The 19,767-nt window shown below is 42.5% G+C and overlaps 1 protein-coding gene across 1 annotated transcript in view; it reads left to right on the forward strand.

Annotated features, from left to right (window-relative positions):
• acads (acyl-CoA dehydrogenase short chain) overlaps window positions 1–19,767 on the forward strand; it is a 140,861-nt gene that overhangs the window by 94,613 nt on the left and 26,481 nt on the right. Inside the window, exon 7 of the mRNA XM_048611704.1 lies at window positions 18,686–18,823. Coding sequence (XP_048467661.1) covers window positions 18,686–18,823 — 138 coding nt within the window. The remainder of the gene's footprint in view (window positions 1–18,685; window positions 18,824–19,767) is intronic.

Here is a 19,767-nt window from a genome sequence, read left to right on the forward strand (position 1 = left end):
CATCTGCCCTCATTCTATACTTTTTTTTTACAATTAAACTCCAATAACCTTTAGTACTGAAGTTTGGATTTCCCTTTGCACCCTGTCACCACCAATTCAGAGTTCAGTTCTTTTTTTATCATACTGTATGAAGTGAAACCTACATGTTTGTATGCTCCTGAGAATTTCTAAAATAAGTGTAAAAATCTGGTGTTACGTATTTTATTTTGCAGTTTCTGAGTCCACTGCATGATTCAACAAACTGCAGTTGTACAAAACATTGGCTGATGATATTCACCATAATGTACTTCCCATGTAGAGTGAATAAAGTAGGTCAGGATATCCTGAAATTAATGGCATTTATTTTGTTTGACATTGACCCAAATTTTGCGTCAGTTCTGAAAGAACAGACTTTGCCCTTCCTTACTATGACAGCTGCCCACAGAGATTTGCTGTCATCAGGTGTTGTCTGGTTCATGGCACCATGTGGCATCTGTGAGCAGGGCAAGGAATAGTGTGGCTTTTCAATTAATCAGATGGCAAAATCTTCACTGAGACACACGGGACTGGACCTAAACTTTCTAAAACGTAGTGGCATTCAGTGGTATCAGAGATTAAAATGCAGAAACTAAAACAGGAGCAGGCACTTCCAGTTACAACAGAGGTGGGAAAGGGAGTGGGGCAACTAACCAATTCATGGGAAATGAGTTGGATATTTGAATATAATATTATGGTGTTGGTGGTCACAAGGTTGTGAAGTGCTGTTGAAGTAATCCTGATGAGATACTGCATTACATCCTGTAGATCATTTATGCTGCAATTCAGTGCATCAGTGATGGAAAGGTGAATGTTGACTTTAGTGGCTCGGATGTCAGTCGAGTGGACTGCTTTGTCTTAGATAGTGCTGAGCTAGAGTGGACTTTGAGAGGACATAATGAAAAAGGTAGACACATATAAGGTGAAACTTAATGCAGGTAAGTGTGAAGTGATACTTTTGGAAGAAAGAATACTGTGTACAATTCTGTCTCCCTGCTTCAGAAAAGATATTAAACTTGAAAGGGTTCAGAAAAGGTTTACAAGGATGTCGCTGGAACTGGAAGATTTGAGTTATAGGATGGGGCTTTTCTCCCCAGACCGTCGGAGACTGAGGAGTGACCTTATAGAGGTTTATAAAATCATGAGGGGCATGGATAAGGTAAATAGACAAGGTCTTTTTTCCCAGGTGGGAGAGTTCAAAACTAGAGAGCATAGGTTTAAGGTGAGAGGGGAAAGATTGAAAAAGGACCTGAGGAATAACTTTTTCATGCAGAGGATGGTGCATGTATGGAACGAGCTGCCAGGGAAAGTGGTGGAGGTGAGTACAGTTACAACATTTCAAAGGCATCTGGATGGGTGTATGAATAGGAAGGGTTTAGAGGGATATGGGCCAGATGCTGGCAAATGAGACTAGGTCAGACTGGCATGTCTGATTGGCATGGATGAGTTGGACCAAAAGGTCTGTTTCCATGCTGTATGACTCTGACTGTCTGACTCTAAGAGGGTGTACAAGCTAAATATACAAGTGAGGAGAGATGCTGGCACAGTGGTATTGTCTTTGAACTAGTAATCCAGAGGCACCATGTTCTGAGGACATGGATTCAAGTTCCACCACAGCAGTTGGTGGAGTACAAATTTAATTAATAAGATTGTAATTGAACATTGAGATTCAATTAATAACATTGTAATTGATTCTCGGTAATGACGACCGTGACAACAACCATCCATTATTCATTAATGTCCTTTGAGGAAGGAAATCTGCCTTCCTAACTCCAGATTCTCGGAAATCTCTTAAGTGCCCTCTGCAATGTCCTAGTGAGCCAGTCAGTTCAAGGGCAGTTAGAGATGGGCAACAAATGCTGGCTTTGGCAATGACACCCACATCCCATGGAAGAATTATTTTTTAAAAAGTTACGTTAAATAAAATGGAGTAATACAGAAGTCTAGGAGTTCAGGTATGCAAAATTTTTAAGGTGGCAATACATCTTGTTGAAAACCATAATAATCCTAGACTTTAAACTTAAAGATAAGCATTTATAAAGGTGTGAAGACAGAGTTTGCAAAGATTATGGAATAAAAAGCAAAAGAATTGCGGATGCTTTAAGTCAGTAACAAAAACAGAAGTTGCTGGAAAAGCTCACCAGGTCTGGTAGCATCTGTGAAGAAAAATCAGAGTTAATGTTTCAGGACTGGTGACCATTCCTCAACTGATGTGAGCTAGGAAAATGACGATTTATGTGCAGAAGATAGGGTGGCGGGAGGCAGTAAGGAGTAGACGATAGGTGGGGATAGAGCCCAAAGAGAGAAGAACAGTTGGACAGACAAAGCAGTTGATAACGATCTGGCTAGGAGGGTGAATAGTTGTTAATGGAGACTGTTAATGGCAAACAATGGGTTTGTTAATGTAATGGCAGGCTATGTGATAACAAGGCTGGTGTGTGGGGGATAACACAGTGTGGAGCTGGAGGAACACAGCAGGCCAGGCAGCATCAAAGGAGCAGGAAAGCTGATGTTTCGGGTCAGGACTTCTCTGAAGAAGGGCTGTGACCCGAAACGTCAACTTTCCTACTTCTCTGATGCTGCCTGGCTTGCTGTGTTCCTTCAGCTCCACACGTGTTATCTCTGACTCTAGCATCGGCAGTTCTTACTATCTCTGGTATGTAGGGTACGGGGCGAGAACACTGGAGAATTCAGGCCCTAAAGTATTGAACTCGGCATTGAGCCTGCTGATAAGGGTGGTGCTGATCCCTCCTCCTTCTTCCCCTGGACCATGACCCTACCATGGCTCATCAGGCCTTTGTATAAATACAGTAACTGATCTCATTTCATCAGGTGATTTACTCCCGCCCAGACTGCATGCAAATTGATAGCCCCCCCAGCCCCACACAGCTCACTTCTGACTCCTTCCAAAAATCCATGAACAGGACTGCCCGGGCAGACCCATTGTTTCAGCCTGCTCCTGCCCCACGGAACTCTTCCTACCTTAACTCATTCTTTTCTCCCCGGTCCAGTCCCTGCCCTTGTACATCTGTGATTCCTCTGACGCTTTACACTAGTTTTGGAATTTCCAGTTTGCAGGCTCCAGTCGCCTCCTCTTTACCATGGACGTGTAATCCCTTTACACAGCCGCCCCCCACCAGGATGGCCTCAGGACTCTCCGCTTCTTTCTGGAGAAAAGGCCTGAACCGTCCCCACCCACCACCACCCTCCTCCGCTTGGCCGAGCTCGTTCTCACTCTCAACAACTTCTCTTTTAACTCCTCTCATTTTCTTCCTGTCAGAGGAGTGGCCATGGGTACCCACATGGGCCCCAGTTATGCCTGTCTCTTCGTGAGGTACATGGAACATTTCTTAGTCCTAGTCTGGCCACCATCACAACTCTTTCTCCAATATATCGTTGATAACATCTGTGCTGCTTCCCTGTCTTGTCTGGAATTGGAAAAGTTCATCAATTTTGCTTCCAATTTCCACCCTCCCTTCAGTTTCACCTGGTCTATCTCTGATTTCTCCCTTCCCTTCCTTGACATCTGTTTCTGTTTCTGGAGATGGACTGGCCACTAATATCCACTACAAACCCACTGACTCCCACAGCTGCCTGGACTATACATTCTCACACCCCACTTCCTGTAAAGACTCTATTCCATTCTCTCAGTTCCTCCATCTCCGTTCCATATGTTCCGATGAGGCCAACTTCGACAAGGGAGCCTCTGAAATGTCCACCTTCTTCCTCAGCCAAGGATTCCCCACCTCCATTGTCAACAGGGCCCTCAACCACATCCGATCATTTCTCGCACTTCTGCCCTCACTCCCTCTCTTCCCTTGTGCAACAATGATAGGGTTCCCCTTGTCCTTACTTTCCATCCTACCAGCATTCATATCCAGAAAATCATCAGCAGCCATTTCTGCCACTTACAGCGAGATGCCACCACCAGACACATATTCTCTTCCGCTCCCTTGTCCAACTTTCGCAGGGACCATTTCCTCTGGGCCACCCTGTTCCAATCTTTCTTCACTCCCAATTACACCACCAACCCCCCGCTGTGGCACTTTCCCCTGCAACCATCAAAGGTGTAACACCCACCTATTTATTTCTTCTCTCCCCAGTATCCAAGGGCCCAAACAAGCAATACTTCACCTGCACTTCCCAGAATCTAGTCTACTGCATTTGCTGCTAACAACATGGTCTCCTGTACATTGGGGAAACAAAGTGTAGGCTGGGTGACTGCTTTGCAGAACATCTAGCTTCTGCTCGCAATAAAGGCCCTGAACTACCTGTTGCCTGCCACTTTAATACATCACCCTGTTCTCTGGCCAACATCTCTGTCCCAGGTTTGCTGCAGTGTTTCAGTGAAGCTCAGCACAAGCTGGAAGAACAACACCTCATTTTCCGCTTGGGGACCCTGCAGCCCTCCGGACTGATTGTCGAGTTGAATAATTTTAGGGCCTAAACTCTCCCATGTCCTAGCCCAATACCCCACCCACACATAGCCTGCCATTACACACTTACCCATTGTTAGCCATTAACATCTATTCACCCTCCTAGCCAGATCGTTATCAACTCCTTTGTCTGTCCAACTGTACTTCTTTCTCTTTAGGATCTATCCCCAGCTATCGTTTACTCCTTACCCCCTCCCGCCGCCCTATCTTCTGCGTATAAATCGTCATTTTCCTAGCTACCATCAGTTCTGAGGGAGGGTCACTCTTCCTGAAACATTAACTCTGATTTTTCTTCATAGATGCTGCAAGACCTGCTGAGCTTTTCCTACATTATGGAATAGGTTGTTAGAGGTACAGTGGCAGTCATATTGAGATATTTCACAACTCTCAACAAAAAAGCATTTCATTTAAAAAGTCATTAGGCGAGGGACACATTGTCTGTGGCTAAGTAAAGAAGTTAAAGTTGTTAGTGGCCCAGATCTGGGACGGCGCAGTGGTTAGCACTTCTGCCTCACAGCGCCAGGAACCTGGGTTTGATTCCACCCTTGGGCGACTGTCTGTGTGGAGTTCGCACATTCTTCCCATATCTGTGTGGGTTTCCTCCGGGTGCACCAGTTTCCTCCCACAATCCAAAGATGTGCAGGCTAGGTGGATTGGCCATGCTAAATTGCCCATAGTGTTCAGGGTTGTGTAGGTTAGGTGGGTTGTAGGGGAATGGGCCAGGGTGGGATGCTGTGAGGGTGGGTGTAGACTTGTTGGGCCGAAGGCCTATTTCTACACTATAGGGAATCTATGATCTTCTAATCTCCAGATAGTTGGAGACTGGATTTACACTGAAAGATATGAATTGGGACCCTCAAAAGTTGCAATGCACTGTCTACATGTTAGTTCCCTGGGAAGCTTCAACTTCCATTGGATAATTACCTGGTGTATGGAACCCCTTGGAAAAGTCCCCAACTCTTGAGTTAGAGGTGGAAATTGTGGAGGGCTCCAACCTGTATACCTTAACAATCAACCAGGAGGTCAGAGGAGTTAAATCCTCCACTAATCCTTGGCTAACTATATGACTGAATCTGCAGTCTCACCTCACATTGTTGCCACCCCTGAACCTTCCTCAACATATAGTCCCTACTTCTCTAGATACAGGATCCCCATCCATGCTCCTAACCTGTTTGGTACCAGACCACATCCAACTTCAGTTCCTCTACCAACACCCTGACGCCTGGACATGTGATCCCCTCCTGTCTTGATACCTGACTGCACCCTACCTCTGGACAATGGACTCAACCATGTCCCTGCTGTGCCCACCTTCTTGAATACCCAATACATCCCCCTTGGGAGACCCAACCCACACAGATATTTGCCCTACCCTACCCTCTAACATACCTCATTTGCACCCCTTCACCCACCGAGTGCCCTACCCTTTTATCTAACTGCCCCTCACCCATCCACTTGGCCTGTCAGACGTACAATCTTCTCCTCCTCTTGCCTATTTATAACAATCTAAATATGTTTCTATAGTCAGAAAATTAGCGCAGCAGCAAAGATAAATATGGTATTGATGTCATTATTTAAAAGTATGACTATATATTTAGTCAATATGATCAAATAATAGTTTGCATTTTTAAAGGATTACTGGTTATGTGTAAAGCTGCACTGTTTAATTGGTATGTTTGGAGATTCTTATGTCTGTGTACAGTCTCAGATCCTGTCATCTACATCTTGTTCACCACCACCTTCTCAAGGGCAACCAGTGATGGGCAATAAATGCTGGCCAGCCAGCGATGCCCACATCCCACGAGTAAATGAAAAAAATCTCATGACGTAGGAGAATTTTCAGTGGGACTAAGTTGTGGTTGAGCTCCAAACATTGCCATAACCCTTGTGAATTGAAAGTGAAATGGTGACTGTTTGTAGTCACATAATTAAAGCAGTTTGAATTTTTATTTCTAAGATAGCTCTCTATACAGCAATTTAATAAAATATTTTCACGATGCATCCTTTTAAGGGCAAAAGCACTTTAAAAACTAAACCGAGTGCAATATTTGATATAGTATTCCACTCAATGCCTTGATCCAAACTTATTATTTCAATAATTATTACTAAAGTACTTAATAAAAAGTCTGAAGTACAAAAATTGCAAAGCTGAGTGTGCACAGACTGTTCTAGAGAGGGCATTGTATAGTCCAAAGTGTATCTCCAGATGTTGTTGGAGTTGAACTTTAGATTGCTTTCTAAGTGTCTTGCCAACCAGTTCCAAGAGTCCTTGCTAGGAATGTCTGAAAATCCATCCAATATAATGGATGACTTCAGTATTGAATTTATCTCTATTCCCTGTTTTCTCTTTTTTATTTGGTTCTTTTTTTTATAAAAAGCTGCATTGTATTGCTGGATAAAGACATACCTAGAGGTGAGGCTCAAAGTCAATTTATTACAACACTAACATTATATTGCTGGTAGTAAGTGTGATACAGCTACCTTGTTATGACACAAACATTATTATATTTAACTGATCTATGAGTAATCTGTGCTGAGGCTGAGCTCCCCTAGTTGTTAACAAAAACAGGAATTGCTGGAAAAGCTCAGCAGGTCTGACAGCATCTGTGGAGAGAATCAGAGTTAATATTTCGGGTTGAGTGACCCTAGTTATTTATGGTTGCAAAATTTAATTCCAATAAGTAAATACACTCTGAGGCCACATTTGAATTTAGTTACTGTTTAGGGAGGAAGATTTGTAAATTGGAACATGTTTGTGAATTTCAGATCCAGAACAAGAGAAGAATGCTTGGAATATTGCTTATTGGGTTATTTTAACTTCTATACCTTCGATTCTTTGAATCCTAACAGATGCCTTCAACATTTTTAACAGTACAATAGTATAATGATTTTGGTAGTCTATAAGTCCCTAAAGTAATGGTACAGAGACATGAGTTCATGTCCCATGATGACAGCTGTGGAATATAAATTCAGTTAATTAAATAAAGCTGAAACAAAAAGCTGATATCAGTAATTATGCCCAAAAAAACTACCGGATTGTTGTAAAAACTATCTGGGTTCGCTAATGTCCTTTACATCCTGAAACCATTTGGCCTATATGTGAGCACAGACCCACAGCAATGTGGTTTACCATGGTCCCCTTTGAAGCAGCCTGGCAAATCCTATTGATGCATAAAAACCGCTGTGAGAAACTATAATAAGAATATTAGCAGCATGATCACCCAGCATTGACCTATGCACTGACAAATGAGCACTGAGCCCTGTGGATTTCTCCTCGCTAATATCTAGGTAATTCTGCCAGTATCGCGAGAAGTATCACACAAGCTAGTCAAGAAACAGCCTGACATAGCTATATCTTTCATCCAACATTCCAGCATCCCTGCTTCCTCCATCACTATCCCTGCTATTATTCTGTCTCAATGGCAGGACACATCATGGAAGAGATAGTAGCACAATGAAACAGAGAGCCCCTAGGAGTCCTAAAAATTAACTCCAGACCTTATGAAGTCTCACAGCATCAGATCATTAATGGACAAAGAAATCCCCTGCAGATTATCAACTACTACCCTCCTCCAACTGATAAGTCAGAAGTCCTTTTTGAACATTACCAAGAAGAAGCAGAAAGGATAGCAAGGACACAGAATGTACTCTGATTGGGGAACTTAAATGTCCATCACCATGAGTGGCTCAGTAGCACCATTACTGACTGAGCTGGCCTCCTGCAGTTAAGTACAACAGGTAGTGACAGCACCAGCATAAGGGAAAACCTACTTGACATCGTGCTCACCAACCTGTCTTTCAAAGATATATCTATCTATGACTGCATAGGTCAGTGTGACAATTGTGCAGTTCTTAAGGAGACGAAGCCTTGTCTTCACATTGTGGACACCCTCTATCGTATTTAGTGGCACTACCACTGCACTAAACAGGATGGATTCATCGTGGACTCCTAATAAAATTGAAGTCAATAGGAATCAAGGGGAAAAGTTTCCACTGGCTGGAGTCATGAAAGGTTACTGTGGTTGTTGGAGGCCACTCATCTCAATTCCAGGACATTGTAGTATGAGTTTCTTAGGGCAATGTTTTACATTAACACACCTTCACTTGTTTCATGAATGACCTTACCGCCATCATAATATCAGAAATGGGGATGATAGCTGATAATTGCGCAATAACCTGATTCATTTGCAACTTTGTACATGCTGACACGATTGATGCCTGCATGCCACAGCTCCTGGACAACCTTCAGTCTTGAACTAATGAGCATCAAATAATGTTTGTGCCACAGAATTGCCAGGTAATGACAATCTTGAGCAAGACAGAGCCTAACCAACTCCCTTTGGCTTGCAATAGCATTGCCGTCATTGAATTCCCCACCATCAATCTTCTGGCAGTCACCATTGATCAGAAGTTTAACTAGTTCAGACACATAAATACTGTGGCTACAAGAGAAGTTTCAATTTGTGTAAATAACCATTTCCGGACTTCCAAAGTCTTTACGCCATAGAGAAGGTATAAGTCAGGACTGTGATAGAATATCCTCCACTTGCCTAGATGAGTGTCGCTCCAGCAACATACAGAGGCTCAAGGCCGTTCAAGGCAAAGTAATCCATTTGATTGGCACCCTATCCAACAGATTAAATATTCACTCCTTCCACTAAAGTGCGCAGAGTCCACAATGTGTATCGTCTGAAAGATGCACTGTAGCTGTTCTTCAAGGCCACTTCAACAGCACGTTCCAAACCCACGCTCACATCATCTGCAAGACCAATGATAGCAGACATGGGACTACTACACCCCCAAATTAAATATCCTGATTTGGAAATATATCACTACAATTTAATGGTCACTTGGTTATAATTAGGAAACTCTCTCCCAAACAGTGTATGTGTGTACCTAGGCCACACAGACTGTAGCCATTTAGGAAATTAGCTGAAGATGACAGTTCACCATTGCTGCCTCATCTCAAGGGCAATTAGGGATGGGTCATGAATGTTGGCCTAGCTAGTGATGTCCATAAATGAATAAAAAAAATTTATATGGCTTGATCTGATGAACATATTCAAGAATTTTTAAAAAATTCTTGCTTTCAAGTTCCAAATTCTCTTTGAATCACTAAATGTATTTTGTGGATTCAAGGTGCTAGTTTCTAAAGTGATCCCACTGGATTATTTGGTAGATTAGATGTTACAGCTGAAACAACCTGCTAGCGCTCACTTTGGTGCTCACTCTTCAATACTGCTGCCTGCCTGCATTGTCTGAAGAAAATTCACAGTCCTGCCTTCCCTGGATAACCTTTCACCCCCTTACTTAACAAGGATCTAAGCACCTCTGCATTAAAGGTATTCAGGATCTTCTGCCATGTTTTCAGAAAGAGAATCCTCAGCGAGGACATTTTGTATCATCTGTTCAAGGTCGAAGTTTTATGTCACAAATATTCAAAGAAATGATGACTATTTTAAGAATAAAACAAGTTACTTCTCCTGCTTATCACCCTCAATCTCAAGTTATATTGGAAAGATGGCATCAAACCATGATTAGAGATTATTGTCAAGAATGTTCTAATAATTGTGATAAAGGAATTCCTGTTACTATATGCCATTATGGATGCACTTAATGAGTCCACAGAATCTAGTCCTTCTGAACTAATATATGGACTAATATCAGGTGAAAGGACCACTTAAATTGATTAAAAAACATTGATAAACCAAACCTCTAAGACTATGCCTCGAGCCTATGCTTCAAATTTTGGAGAGAAACTGATCAAAGTGTATGAGTCAGCCAAAAAACATTTGACGGTTGTTGAACAAAACAGTGAAATTTAGACCAAATAGAAGGGCTAGAGTTTGAAATTTTGTTGCTGGAGACATTATTAGTGTTGTTGTATGTCTCTAGAAAACCATTAAGCAGAAAGTTCACTGGACCTTATCAATTTAATTACATTTTATTCACTTATAAGGAAACTGAATGATCTGAATTATGTAGTGAGTGCTCCTGACAGGAGAAAGAATCAATGAGTGAGTCACGTTAATATGTTTGAGATATTATGACAGGTACGATAGTCAGGAGAAAAGTGTACTTACAGTACTGGAAGAAGTATGGAGTGAAATAGAAATATCCGAACATTTGGAGAATGAGTCAGAAATTGAACATTTATAAGTTGACTCTCCAATCTTCAGATTTGATGATATAAAAGTGCATGAAAAGTTAGATAGCATCACAGTTTATCCTCTGGAAAGCAATGAGGTGAATAACAACTTCTATTACAGAGTCATAAATCAGTTAACAGCAATAGGCCAGTAAAAACTGTTTTGGCTGTTCACGGTATTAATGTGGGAATGGCATTACCTGTAAAACAACATTCTTACAGACTCAACCCAGAGGGATTTGGTCAAATGAGGAAAGAGGTTAAATTCACAATGAAGGGAGTAAAGGTATAGTAGCAAAATTTGCTGATGACACAAGGGTAGGTAGAAAAATGAGTTATGAAAAGGACATAAGCCTACAAAGGGATATAGATAGGTTAAGTGAATGGGCAAAGATCTGACAAATAGAGTATGATGTGGAAAAGTGTGAAATTGTCCATTCTGGCAGAAAGAATAAAAAAAATTATCTAAATGGTGGGATGTTGCAGAGCTCTGAGAGGCAGAGGTGTCCTCATGCATGAATCACAGAAAATTAAATGCAGGTACAGCAAATAATTAAGAAAGACAATAGAATGTTATGGTTTATTGCAAGAGGAATTGATCCAAGAGTAGGAAGATAATGCTTCAGTTTGCAGGGCATTGATCAGACCACATCTGGAGTACAGTACTGGTCACTGTACTTAGGGCAAGATATTAATTTGTTGGAAGCATTTCAGAGGAGTTTACTACACTAATACCTGGAATGAGTGATTGCCCTATGAAGAGACGGTAGACTGGTTAGGCCTGTATTCTCTGAGTTTAGGAGATTCAGAGGTAACTGAATTGAAACGTACAAGATACTGACCAGGACTTGACCAGGTGGAGGTTGAAAACGTGTTTTCTGTTGTGGGAGAATCTAGAAGTAGGGGTCATTGTTTAAAAATAAGGGGGTACTCATTTACAACAAAGATTGAGAGTCTTTGGAATTCCCTTCCTCAAAAGGCAGTGGATGCAGGATCTTTAAATATTTTGAAGACAGAGATAGATAGATTCTTGATTACTTATGGGATGAAAGATTATTGCGATTATGCAGGAATGTAGAGTTGAAGTTAAAATTAGATCAGCCATGATCTTATTGAATAGCAGAGCAGACTTGAAGGGCCAAGTGGCCTACTGTTGTTCTTTGTTTGTATGATGGACGATGATGTTATTGAATCAAATCATTGTAGCTGATGGTCACTGAATGTGATGGTGCCTAAACCGGATTATCGCAAAGTCAATGCGTTTTTAAATGTGAATTCAAATCCTTCACCAATATTGGAGGATTGCCTTGAGCAAAATGGGTATGCACAATTGTCAATAAAATTGACTTACTGAAAGGATTTTGGAAAGCTGTGTTGACAGATAGAGCAAAAGTATTATCATCTTATGTAATGCTGGGTGGATTTTATCAATGAAAAGTCATGCCATTTAGAATGAAAATGCACCAGTAACATTCCAACAATTAACCAATTCAAGCATTGAGGGACTGCGTGAATGTGTTGTTTACAGCAATGATTTGGTTTTTATCCAAACTTGGGAAGAACATTTATATCACATGACTGAACTGTTTGATCAGTTACAAAAGCCAATTTGGTTACAAATCTGGCTAAGAATGAACTTGCCAAAACAAAAATGACTTAGTTGGGCCAAATGGTGGGACAAAGCCAAATTACACTGCGAGAAGTGAAAGTAGGGGTTGTTTTGTATTTTCCCAATTCCAGGAAAAAAATATGAAATTTTGTGTGGTTTTGATCTATGTGTAAAAAGGGTTTTAATGATTAACTAATCAGTATTTCTGGAGCTGTGATTTTTTTTTAAACTAGTGTGAGGGAGATAATTCCTGGAGTGCTAATGGGAGTTGGATGTATGTGGTGTGACTGCCTTCTCGTATAAAGAATTCAGATAACCTTCCCCCTCCCTGATGCATTACAGGTGTCTGTCGTCCAGCTCATAAACTCTGAGCCACAGCTGCTCAAACTTGAAACGTTTACAAGAGGCATGTTTTGCTCTGACCAAAGTGGCATCCAGGAACTCCTACATGCTGACACTGTGACGCATCACCTGTCCTACCATCCTTGATGAATACAAATTAGCTGCTTAATTATTTTCAGTTTTGTATTTAGTTATATTTTAATATATTTTATTAATCCCAACACCAGTTGGCATGTTATTGTTGAACCTTAGGAATAGAATAACTCTTAGTCACATACCAGACGTGACACTGATAAGAAAGAGCACAACGACTTGCTAAAATATTCAGTTTTAGTGTTGTCTGTGTGTATTTTCTTTAAGCTTGCTGTGCCTGTAGGTTGTGTGTATGATTTATCATGTTACTGAGCCACTTGGCCAACATCCTGATGGGTAGATTTGCTGGTGCTTTCAGGAGCCTTTAAACTAGTGGGGAGGTGCGGGTTGGTCTGGGTGGGGCTGGGTGCGGTGGGGAGTCCTAAGTAGTAGTGAGAATAGAGAGACAGATCAGGATGGTTCAGAAGTTAGAGAGAGCAAGTTAATTAGACAAGGCAGGCAAGAGCAAATCAGAGAATGAGGTAACTATGAAGAATTAAACTGCATTTATTTCAATGCCATGGGTCTGACAGGTAAGGGGGATGAACTCCGGGCATAAGTGGGAACATGGCACTGTGACATCAGTGGGAACAAGGCTAAGGCATGGCAGCTCAATGGTCTGGGGTTTAGATGCTATAAGAAGGATAGAAAGAGAGGAAGGGTGTGGAGTTTTTGATTTGGGCAAACATTTCTACTGTACTTAGGATATTCCTGAGGGTTCATCCAATGAAGCCATATAGGTAGAACTTGGTAATAAGAAGGGGATGATCACCTTGATGGATTGCATTATAGGCCTCCCGATAGTCAGGGGGAAACTGAGGAGCAAATATGTAGAGAGATCTGATATTTGAAAGAATAATAGGGTTGTAATGGTAGGGGATTTTAACTTTCCAAACATAGACTGAGAATGCCATAGCGTTAAGGGCTAGGATAGGGAGAAGTTTGTTCAATCTGTTCAAGAAAATTTTCTTTATCAATATGTAAATGTACCTAGTAGAGAAGGAGCAAAACTTGATCTTATCTTGGGAAATAAGGCAGAATAAGTGACTGAAGTGTTAGTGATTGAGCACTTGGGACCAGTGATCATAATTTTATTAGTTTTAAATAGTTATGGAAAAGGATAGGGCTTGTGTAAAAGTTAAAGTTCTTGATTGGAGTAAGGCCAATTTTAATGGTATGGAACAGGAACTTTCAAAAGTTGATTACAGCAGACTGTTTGCAGATGAAGGCAAGTGGAAGGCTTTCAGAAGTGTGATAATAAGAGTTCAGAGGCATTATGTTCCTGTTGGAGTGAATGGTAAGGCTGGTAGGTATAGGGAATTATGGGGATGAATAAAGATATTAAGGCTCTGATCAAGAATAAGGAGGAGACATATGTTAGCTGTAGACAACTGGGATCAAGTGAATCTCTTAAAGAGGATAAGGGGCATAGGGGCATTCTTAAGAGGGAAATCAGGAGGGCCAAACGGGGATATGAGATAGGCAGATAAAGTTAAGGATAATCCAGAGAGCTTCTACAAGTCCATTAAGAGCCAAAGATCAACTAAGGAGAGACGAGTTCAGATCCCACCATGGCAGATGGCAAAATTCAAAGTCAATAAAAATATCTGGAATTAAGAATCTAATGATGACCATGAAACCATTGTCGATTGTTGGAAAAACCCATCTGGTTCACAACTACCTGGACCATCTCTGATACCTCTCTCCTTCCTGGACCTCTCTGTCTCCATCTCTGGCATCCACCTGGAAACCGATATCCATTTCAAGCCTACCGACTCACACAGCTACCTAGAATACACCTCCTCTCACCCACCTTCCTGCAAAAAGGCCATCACCTATTCCCAATTCCTTCGCCTCCGCCGCATCTGCTCCTGAGATGAGGCGTTCCACTCCTGGACATCCCAGATGTCCTCGTTTTTCAAAGACCACAACATCCCCCCTCAGTGGTCGAAAATGCCCTCGACCGTGTCTATCGCATTTCCCGCAACTCATCCCTCACACCCCCTCCCCACAATAACAACAAAAACAGAATCCCCCTCATCCTCACATACCACCCCACCAACCTCCGAATCCAACGCATCATCCTCCGACACTTCTGCCATCTGCAGTCCGACCCCACTACCAAAGACACTTTTCCCTCCCCACCCTTATCTGCTTTCCGGAGGGACCACTCTCTCCGTGACTCCCTTGTCCACTCCACACTTCCCTCCAGTCCTACCACCCCTGGCACTTTTCCCTGCAACCGGAGCAAGTGCTACACCTGCCCCTACACCTCCCCTGTCACCCCCATCCCAGGCCCTAAGAAGACCTTCCACATTAAACAGATGTTCACCTGCACATCTGCTAACGTGGTATACTATATCCGCTGTTCCCGTTGTGGCCTCCTCTACATCGGGGATACCAAGCAGAGGCTTGGGGACTGCTTTGCAGAACACCTACGCTCAGTTCGCAACAAACAACTACATCTCCCAGTCGCGAACCATTTCAACTCCCCCTCCCACTCCTTGGACGACATGTCCATCCTGGGCCTCCTGCAGTGCCACAATGATGTCACCCGAAAGCTGCAGGAACAGCATTTCATATTTTGCTTGGGAACCCTGCAGCCCAAGGGTATCAATGTGGACTTCACAAGCTTCAAAATTTCCCCTCCCCCGACCGCATCCCAAAACCAGCCCAGCTCGTCCCCGCCTCCCTAACCATTCCTCCCAACTCAAGCCCCACCCCCATCTCCTACCCACTAACCTCATCCTGCCTCCTTGACCTGTCCGTCCTCCCTGGACCGACCTATCCCCTCCCTAACTTCCCACCTACATTCACGTTTACTGGCTCTATCCCCGCCTCTTTGACCTGTCTGTCTCCTCTCCACCTATCTTCTCCTTTATCCATCTTCTAGCCGCCTCCCCCTCTCTCCCTATTTATTTCAGAATCCCCTTCCCCTCCCCCATTTCTGAAGAAGGGTCTCGACCCGAAACGTCAGCTTTCCTGCTCCTCTGATGCTGCTTGGCCTGCTGTGTTCATCCAGCTCTACACCTTGTTATCTCAGATTCTCCAGCATCGGCAGTTCCTACTATCTCTGGTTCAGTAATATCCTTTGGGGAAGGAAATTGCCGTCCTTACCTGGTCTGACCTACATGTGACTCCAGACCCACGGCAATGTGGTTGTCTAGCGATGCCCTCATCCTGTTAATGAACAAAGGAAATGCAATTCAATACAGGTAAGTGTGAGGTGTTGCATTTTGGAAACTCAAACCAAGATAGGACTTATACAGTAAATGTTAAGGTCCTGAGGAGTGTTGCAGACCAGAGGGATCTAGAAGTACAAGTACATAGTTCGTTGAAAGCGGCATCACAGGTAGGTAGGGTGGTGAAGAAGGCATTCAGCATGGTGGCTTTCATCGCTCGAGGCATTGAGTATAGGAGTTGGGATGTTATGTTACAGTTGTATAAGTCATTGGTGAGGTGACACTTGGAGATTTCTGTACAGTTTTGGTCACCCTGTTAAAGGAAAGACATAGTTAAACTGGAAAATGTGCAAAGAAGATTTATGAGGATGTTGCCAGGACTAGTAGGCCTGAATTATAGGAAGAGGCTGGCCAGGATAGGGCTTTAGTCCTTGGAACGTAGGAGAATGAGGGGTGACCTCATTGAGGTGTACAAAATCATGAGGGGCATAGATAGGATGAATGTATATAGTCTTTTTGCCAGGGATGGGAAATTGAAAACTAGAGGGCATAGGTTTAAGGTAAGAGGGGATACATTTAAGGGGCAACTTCTTCTCCTAGAGAGTGGTGCATATATCGAATGGGGTGCCGGAGAAAGTGGTTGAGGCAGGTACAATAGCAACATTTAAAAATCATTTTGATAGGTACATGGATGAGAAGGGTTTAGAAGGATGTAGACCAAATGCAGGCAATTGGAACTAGCTGAGTGGGCACCATGGTCAGCATGGACCAGTTTGGGGTGAGGAACCTGTTTCCATGCTGTATTACTCTATGACTCTATGATAATAGGGCCCCTTAAAGATCAATGAGGTCGTTTTTGTGTTGAACCTCAGGAGATGGGAGAGATATTAAATGAATATTTCATGTCAGTATTTACTGTGGAGAAAAACGTGGAGACTAAGCATCTCAGGGAAATATGCATTGATATCTTGAAAACAGTCCACACTACAGAAGGGGAGGTGTTGGAGGTCTTATAAAAGTGGCTAAATCTCTGGGACCTGATCAAGTGTCTGCAGGACATTGTGGGATGTTAGGGAAAAAATTTGCATGGCCCTTAGCAGCAATATGTGTATCACCTACAGTCCCGGGTGAAGTACTGGAGGGTGGCTAATGTTGCGTCTTTATTTAAGAAAGGCAATAAGGAGAAGCATGGGAATTATAGATCGGTGAGTCTGATAACAGTGGTGGGTAAGTTGTTGGAGGGGATTCTGAGAGATAGCATTTACATGCATTTGGAAAGGCAAGGACTGATTAGGGCTAGTCAGTGTGGCTTTGTGTGTGGGAAATCGTATCTCAAAAGTTTGATTGAGTTTTTTGAGGATGTGACCAAAAAGGTAGATGAGGGCAGAGATTTTGTCAAAGTTTTTATTGATGTCCATATAGACAGTGTTCCAAATGGTAGATTGGTTAGTAAAGTTAGATCACATGGGATTCAGAGAGAGCTTGCCAATTGGCTACAAAATCGGCTTGATGGTAGGAGACTGGGTTTTGGTGGAGGGTTGTTTTTAGGGCTTGAAACCTGTGACTAGCGATGTTCTGCAGGGATTGGTGCTGGGTCCACTGTTGTTTGTCATTTATATAAATGCTTTGGATGAGAATTTAGGAGGTGTGGTTAGTTTGCGGATGACACCAAAATTGATGGTTCAGTGGACAATGAAGGTTATCTAAGATTACAAAGGAATCTTGATCAACTGGGCCAATGAGCCAGGGAGTGGCAGATGGAGTTTACTTTGGATAAGTGTGAGGTGTTGCATTTTGGTAAGACGAGCAAGGGCAAGACTTATACAGTTAATGGTAGGGTTCTAGGTAGTGCTGTCGAACAGAGAGATCTAGGGGTTCAGGTACATTGTTCCTTGAAAGTTACGTTGCAGGTAGATAGGGTAGTTAAGAACACGTTTAGCACACTTACCTTCATTGCTCAGACTATTGAGTATAGGAGTTGGAACATCATTGTTGTGGTTGTACAGGACTTTGTTGAGGCCATTTTTGGAGCACTGTGTACAGTTCTGGTCACCCTGCTATAGGAAAGACATTATTAAATTGGAGAGGGTTCAGAAAATATTTACAAGGATGTTGCCAGGACTGGAGGGTTTGAGTTATAGGGATATGCTGGGAATTTATTCACTAGAGCATAGGAAGTTGAGGGGGTGACCTTATAGAGGTTTATAAAATCTTGAGGGCATAGATAAGGTGAATAGCAAAGATCTTTTCTCTAGGGTAGGGGAGTTCAAAACTAGAGGCATACTTTTAAGGTGAGAAGAAGAGGATTTGAAAGGGACCCGAGGAGCAACTTTTTTACTCAGAGAGTGGGTCATATGTGGAATAAACTGCCAGAGGAAGTGGTGCTTGCAGGTACAGTTACAACATTTAAAATACATTTGGACAGGTACATAAATAGGAAAGGTTTAGAGGGATATGGGCCAAGTGCAGGCAAGTGGGACTAGTTTAGTTTGTAAAACATGGTTGGCATGGATGAATTGGACTGAAGGGTCTGTTTCCTTATTGTATGACTCTATGACAAGTCACCTTACTGAATAACCTTGATTCATCTGCAGATGCAACTGCTTCGTTTCTGGGTAAGTGGCATGTCATTACTTGTGGAGAGGCCATGAGCACAACTCGAAAGCAGGTGAAAGTGTACAAAACTTGTTTGCCTTTAGTTATTGCGAAGTAACATTTTCCAATAGGCCAGCACCTTGATTGATGACTTTGTCTATGGTGCATAAAAGTTACTCAGTTAGACAACATTACTTGCTAGTTAAGGTTTTTGTAACTTGTCTTTCAGCAAACACTGGATTCAGGTCGGATTGGTATTGCCTCGCAGGCCCTCGGAATTGCTCAGGCAGCCCTGGACTGTGCTGTGGACTATGCTGAGAAAAGGATGGCCTTTGGCTCACCAATCTCCAAACTTCAGGCTATTCAGGTAAAAATTGGTACAGTCACTCCCATTGAGTGTCTCCTAAGTGTCCACTGCACAGTAATGGGAGGTCCCGCAATATCAGGCAATTGAGAGATCACTGCAGATATTCAGCCACAAGGTATTTACAATAACTAGAGTTAAAATTGGACTACTCATAATATGGACAATAGATGGCAGGGGCACACTGGGTTTAACTCTCCTAATAGGTTGATATAAATCTTGGGAAGTTTGAATGATGTCTGGTCACCGATAGCAGTTTTCTGTTAAGTATTCCTCAACACAATAGGACTGCACATATGAAGTGATATTTCCACAACGTTCTTTTTGAAAGTAAAGTACTAATTTGGAAAGTTTTCACACGGGTGACCCTAGACAGTGTTGCCTGCAAGTGATTTATACATTGATTCCCCTTCAAACTCCTTCTCAGTAATATAAAAATCACAGCATGTTTACATTTCTGGCACTTTTGCAGATTTGGCTGTCTCCTCCTTCAAAATAGCAGCAGCAGCTTAAGTTATTATAACACAGTGTGGAGCTGGAAGAACACAGCAGGACAGGCAGCATCAGAGGAGCAGGAACGTTGACGTTTCCGGTCAGGACCCTTCTTCAGAAAAGGGTCTCGACCTGAAACATCAACTTTCCTGCTCCTCTGATGCTCCCTGTCCTGTTGTGTTCTTCCAGCTCCACACTGTGTTATCTCTGACTCCAGCATCCGCAGTTCTTGTTATCTCTCAGATTAAATTGTTATCCAGTCACTAACCAACCTGCTCTGTTCTCCAATTTCAAAGTCAGCAGCTGGCAGAAAATTTGTAAAAATAGTATGCAGTGAAACAGATAGTAACAGACTTCAGGAAATTGTAGGCTTCTGAAATCAGGAGAGACAAGGCAGGATCAATTTAATTTAGGAAACTATGAAGGATAAGGAGAAGCAGTATAAACTAAATGTT

This window comes from Rhincodon typus, chromosome 24 (genome assembly GCF_021869965.1).
Source record: "Rhincodon typus isolate 14 chromosome 24, sRhiTyp1.1, whole genome shotgun sequence".
In the NCBI taxonomy this organism is placed as follows: domain Eukaryota; kingdom Metazoa; phylum Chordata; class Chondrichthyes; order Orectolobiformes; family Rhincodontidae; genus Rhincodon; species Rhincodon typus.